The 5932-nt window shown below is 35.8% G+C and overlaps 1 protein-coding gene across 1 annotated transcript; it reads right to left on the bottom strand.

The window, feature by feature from the left end:
• Positions 1 to 5374, bottom strand: LOC147863283 (uncharacterized). Its single transcript, XM_087321361.1, has 9 exons — positions 4866 to 5374; positions 3410 to 3449; positions 1935 to 1994; positions 1796 to 1845; positions 1587 to 1642; positions 1358 to 1391; positions 1131 to 1203; positions 903 to 995; positions 1 to 632 (listed from the first exon to the last, which is right to left on the bottom strand). The coding sequence occupies exons 1-9, from the start codon at positions 5150 to 5152 to the stop codon at positions 462 to 464; spliced, it is 864 nt and encodes a 287-aa protein (XP_087177487.1). The 5' UTR covers positions 5153 to 5374; the 3' UTR covers positions 1 to 461.
• Positions 5375 to 5932: the final 558 nt, after the last annotated feature.

Raw genomic sequence — 5932 nt, 5'->3', positions numbered from 1 at the left:
CAAAGAAGCTAGCAGAATTACATGCTACTTTACTTCTTTAAATACAGATGTTCTTCCATAACCTTAGCTGGACACATACAGTCTTATAATTCATCAAATCAGAATAAACCCTGTTAGGTTTGATCTTTTCGACAAATGCCGCATAAGGTACATATGATAGTCCTTGTGACCTTGTACTCTTCCTTACTGTATTGTATGTATGCATACATTGATACAATACCAATTATGAAAATAAAAAATTGACAGTCAGGTGAGAGGGTCATCATGCCCAATAAGGTAGCACTATTCTAACAGCCAATCACAGATCTCGCCGGGGAAAATTAGAAGGAGAATATTTTCGTGGGATAATAATGAGAACAATAATATACAAAAACCCCATTCCAAGGGATCCGAAACAGCCTGCAGCACACATTCTCAACACATTTCGTATAACAATGGAATTCATTTCTACTCTGTACAAATCAAGATTCTGCACCGACAGCTGCAACAGTTCCTTCTACATTCTCAGTCTCTTCTCCTTCAGGTGTTTTCGCAGAACTGGGTCCTTGTCCAGATGACTTCCCTTTGTTAGATGCTAATACCATGCTCATGCTTCTTGCATCTTTGGTTAACTTGCTCTCTATTATTGCTTCCTTGAAATAGTACAATGTGAAAAACATTGGAGCTAATGTAAATAGAAAAAATCATGAATATATGCATTTTTTAATCTGATCACATTATTACAGCTAAGCATATTTTATAATGCTGATTTGAATTTAATGTATATTTAATTTTCTAACAACCAACTAATTGTCATTCTCAGCTTCTTGCTTTATAAAGTTGATCAATCTATGTTCAGTACAAGATATTCTAATCTCAGCATCATAGGTTTTAATGATATGGACAACAGTGTGTCATAATACCTCTTTAAGATCATCCTCAAATCGTTGAAACAACTTGAGGCCAAGGTCCTTGAATTCCAGTTCTCTTCCCTTGAACTGAATGATCAATTTTACCTGCATATCCACAGATATATTAGTTTGGAGTCCAAAACTGAAAAAAACCCTCAAGGATGTTATTTATGTAATACATTTGTGTACAGTTTGTGATTGGAGTATGAATGCAAATTCAAGAGACATGGAATGACGCACCTTGTCTCCATCTTTTAAGAATCTCTGAATAGATCTGAGGCGCACACCATAATCATGCACATCAATGTTGTACCTAAGGCACCATAATCATGTGCCAAATGATTGGTGTAATTCTTGTCTTAGGTCAGTTTGGAATTTTACAGAAATTAATTTTATGTTTCCTCCATGTGTAAACATGATAGATGGGTTTGCATACAATTGAGCCAATGAAATAGAAAGACGAATACCGCATTTTTAGCTCCTTCAAATCCGTTTTATTGGCTGTGGATAGGGACAAAAAAAGCATTGAATATGATGCAAGAACAAACGAACAATATACAAATAAATAATTTATGTGCATGCTATCCATAAGGGAATGCTTATGGAGTATAACATATAAACAAACACCGTTGTGATTATGCCTGCTATAATTGCAGGCTTGTGATTTAAATAGGCAATGATAAATATAATTATCACCTGAACTTTTCTTCTGCTGTTCCTTTTTCCTTTTCTGCAACTCATACTTGAGTTTGCTGTAGCATAGCAAAAATCATTAACAATAAGAAAACAACCTCCTATAGAAAGGACTGCACGTGGCAAGAGCATACTCTATCACTCATCATTTTAACAATGTCCACCAAGTATAGCTGATTAGTTTGAACACAAAAGAGAACACTTAATCATACCTATACTGAACAATTTTCACACATGGGGGATCTTGTTTATCCAATTGTACCTGAAAAAAAAATCAAACTACCAATTAGGTCAAAACTCATGAAAGTTTCATCAAATCTAGCTTATATTCGGACATCATGAAACTCTCACCAAATCAAGTTCTTCCTCTCGAGCTCTATATAGAGCCTCTTGCCTTGTCATAGTACCTATCTGCATATACAAACATCAGCGTATCAGGCTTTTGCCTTTGATGGGAATATTACCATCAAGTTATGTATATCTTCACAAAAATATAATGTGATGTCCAATATCATAACCATATGACGGAACATAGTATGGTTAAACCCATCCTATGAAACCCCTACCTATGTTGTTCATGGTAACATAGTTGGGTGGTTCATGGGCATCACACTACAGGACTCGAGATATAGCCCAGAGAAGACATTACAGGACTCGAGACACTAGTGATGATCAAACTTTCTTTACATTATCCTTGATATAGATAGGAAATGCCATGAGGCACTTATCTGATTATCACTTATCCCCCATCTTCTGCGTATTTTAGTACAGTTATTTGCAAATTTAAGAACTTTCTTTCCTTCGGCCAAAAGTTTGGATTATCCTTGAGCCTTGGCAATGAGAAAGAAAATGCAGACGAACAGCCTCTTAAGGAGCCGAATGTTTACTCATTTTTATAGTCATTGCCAATTTGGCAATGACGAAGAAAATCATGATGAGCAGCCTCTGATGAGGCCAAAGACCAAGATCCCAACCTGATAACTTTGACTAAAGGATTATTGTGCAGAAAGAAGCAAGAAATTGACGAGAGCAAATATGTGTATGTACTTGCCAAGGGGAATTTACAGTTCAAAAGAGAAAGGAGAAGTTGCTTCATCTTATAAGAATGCAGCTTGTCTATCCAATCATCATAAATGATTGGATCTATATAACCCAAGTACTTTTGCAATAGTCAAACAGGATTTTAAATTAGAAGCAAGGGGAAGAAAAACACAGCTTCAAATTTTAAAGATGTAGCTCATCCACTCATATCTATATGGCAACTGCTTGCTCAGCGCACATTTCAGTGTAAGCCAGAAAAGTTGAAGGGTTGGCATTTCTACAGAAGGACAATATCTAAGGGGTTTATATTTTGAATTTCTATAAAAAAAATTAAAATTAATAAGAACCCAAGGTTCTTCAAATTAAATAAAAGCTCATACACAAGGAATAGTAGAGAGGAAGTAAGCATATTTGGCATAATGATTTGATTCAAATAATATGCTTCCCGTATATGCATACATGTCCTCGGATCATTTGAACTGCTGCTTTATCTAAACTGAAGCTAATCCATACAATAATTGCACCCATGATCCGGCACCTGACGTATATTTCCAGTAATATGTATCAATACTCTAGTATCTTTTCCTCCAAACCTTCTCTGTCACAATCCTGTGTTTGGATCCCTTTGCAGAGAATTTCAAATTGCATGCCTCAAAATCCCTAATACTTCTCTTCTTCTATGTCATTGCCTTCAGAACATTAGTTTCTAAATACTCGTGCAAATATGTATACATTTACATTTGTGCCACATTTCCTTAGGGAAAATACTAATAAAAGATACATACCAATTTTCCATCCTCTCCAAGAAGCATTACGGTGGGGGCTCTGAACAAAAAATTAATAAACTGTTAGCATGTATGAGAAATTGAGATTTTCATTTCAATCATTAGTTTATCATTTTTCTGCAGAAAAGCCCAAATATTATTTGGATGGAGATCGCACACATACATGAGAGAATTCATGCCATTCAAACCAACACTCGAGATTAAACACAAAGTCTATCATTGACACTGGGTAAAAAATGTCATTTTTCTGAAGGACAAGAAATTTGACTGTTCAGAAGACAAAGAAAATCAGGTATCATACTCTATTCCTCTTGACTAGTATATATATGTCTTGTGTATAGTGGTTATCATCAATTAAAGAATAAAAATAATGATTATATCAAAATCAACCATTTGTCTAAATCTCAATGAATAGAAGTGCAACACAGATATACACAGATACTGGGTAATTTCTATTTTCTTTTACCAACTTGATATATTGAACTTACAAGCTGAGAGAGAGAAGAAAAAGGAGGCTCTCTATACTTCTACAAAGAAAACCTTTTTATTGCAAATCCAATATTAAAAAGGTAAGGAGAAAAAGAAGTTCTACTTCTGCAAAGAAAAACATCTTTTTGTAGCAACAAGCTTATACTGACCAAATACAAAAAACGAAGAAAAAGCAAGTTTCACCTCTACAAAAAATACCTTTTTCTTGTGACTAACTAACCAAACATCTAAAGAAAAAATAGTAAGTTCTACCTCTACAAAGCAAGCATTTTCATTGTAATGAGGTAACCAAATATCTAATGCAAAGAAAACAAAATCCAAGTTTACCTCGAAAGAAAAGTCCTTCTATTTACTAATCCCTATTGTTACTCTTCTAACAAAAGAAGAAAGAGAGTAAATTCTGCCTTCATAAAAGCAATGCCCTTCCGTTGTCAATAGAACGCCTTTTATTCTGCTAACTAAGAAAACTTCAATCTATAGAATTGTGAAAAAGAAAAAAGAAATCAAGATTTACCTCTTTTCTTTTTTCCTTCGAAAAATATTTTTTCATTAGTTTAAGAAGAAACTGAAAATGGGAAGAGAGTCATTAACCAACCAATTCAACAAGTTTCTCCTGTCTAATGCCAAAAACAAAACTAAAAAACAAGTTCTACTTCATCAAAGAAAATTCTTTTTTGTTGCAGCTTACTAGCCAAATTTCATGTATCTCATAAAATACATATATACACACCCAAAGAGAAATGCAACTGAAAGAAGAAGGAATCGAATTTATGTGTTCTCATTGGTGTATATCTAGCAGGAAAAGGAGAAAGAATAAAATCATGGTCTACATCTACAAAGAAGGTTTTATTTTCCTTGCAACTAATTGAATTGTTATTCTCTAATACAGAGAAGGGAAGAAGAAATAATCAAGTTTCTAACTTCCATATTAGAGAGAGAGAGAGTAGAAGAAGGAACAGATGCTTACGAGATTTCATCGTTAACCGGGAGACGATCGCGAGCAGCCTCATCATCAGCTTGTTGCTGTCGGTTGAAGTTAGTCTTAGGCCTCCGTGTCCCCGGAGGTGGCCTGTAGCCGCCAGCCCTTGCTTCAACCTTCCACACAAAGCTTTTCCTTCCAAGGCTCAAAAGAGGCCTGGTTACAGAGGAATTCGAGGGAAACTTTGACCCGAAGCCATATCTCTGGGGAAAGCTGAAAGAAGGAGAGGATGGGGAGCTTCTATATTCTGCAGACACCAAATTATGCATAGCCATAGGAGAGATAGGAAGGCTATCAAAACAATGCTTGTGGGTGAGTAGAGGGAAGGGGGATGAGGTGCTTTAGGCTTTGATGAGGCTTTTCTGCAAAGCTACCATGGATGGCAGGGCCTCATCTCTCTCTCTCTCTCTCTCTCTCTCTCTCTCTCTCTCTCTCTCTCTCTACTCTGCACCAAGAGCTCCCCTGCTTCCCCTGCCTCCCCCCTTCTCCAAGAGGATAGAGTTTGAAGAAGAAGAAGAAGAAGAAGAAAATATGCATAAATAAGTAGATACTTCTCCTAGTTCTCTATGTGCATATATTATATATGTATGTATGTATGTATACACTTCTTCTTCTAGTTCTATATGTATACATATATGATACATATATATACATAGATAAGTAGATACTTCTCCTACTTCTACATGTATATATGTATGTATACACTTCTTCTAGTTCTATATGCATATATAGACACTTCTTCTGGTGCGATCTGTATGCAAGCAAGTCTCATCCCACTCTGCAATCAATCCCCAGAAGAAGAAATCTCATACCAATGATGACCTCCAACTGTGGAGTAGTGTGTCTTTGTAACAACTGGCACTTTATGTATATAACACACTTGATGTAGTCTTCGGATCTTGTTGATTGTTGTTACTAACACTAATCGGTATCTCCAAAACATGCTTTGAACTCGCTAATGAACTCCTCGAAATTGCTTTACAAAGGAGATCCTTTCTCCAACAAAGGGGCGAATCATGTTACTATTGTACTACTAACCCCACTCGTGATGCATA

This window comes from Azolla caroliniana, unplaced genomic scaffold (genome assembly GCF_043228905.1).
Source record: "Azolla caroliniana isolate FFs.n. ecotype wild unplaced genomic scaffold, voAzoCaro1.0.p SCAF_6, whole genome shotgun sequence".
NCBI classification, from domain to species: Eukaryota; Viridiplantae; Streptophyta; class Polypodiopsida; order Salviniales; family Salviniaceae; genus Azolla; species Azolla caroliniana.
Note: the sequence above shows the minus strand (reverse complement) of the source record. Positions and strands in the feature narration are given on the sequence as shown.

Bases quoted from the DNA above. Each gene is read 5' to 3' on its own strand.
- LOC147863283 (XM_087321361.1), bottom strand. From the start codon at position 5,152: ATGGCTATGCATAATTTGGTGTCTGCAGAATATAGAAGCTCCCCATCC. The intron at 1,995-3,409 runs GTATGTATCTTT...TTGTATATGCAG, and splicing joins TTGGAGAGGATGGAAAATTG to ATAGGTACTATGACAAGGCA. The intron at 1,846-1,934 runs GTGAGAGTTTCA...TTTTTTTTTCAG, and splicing joins GAGAGGAAGAACTTGATTTG to GTACAATTGGATAAACAAGA.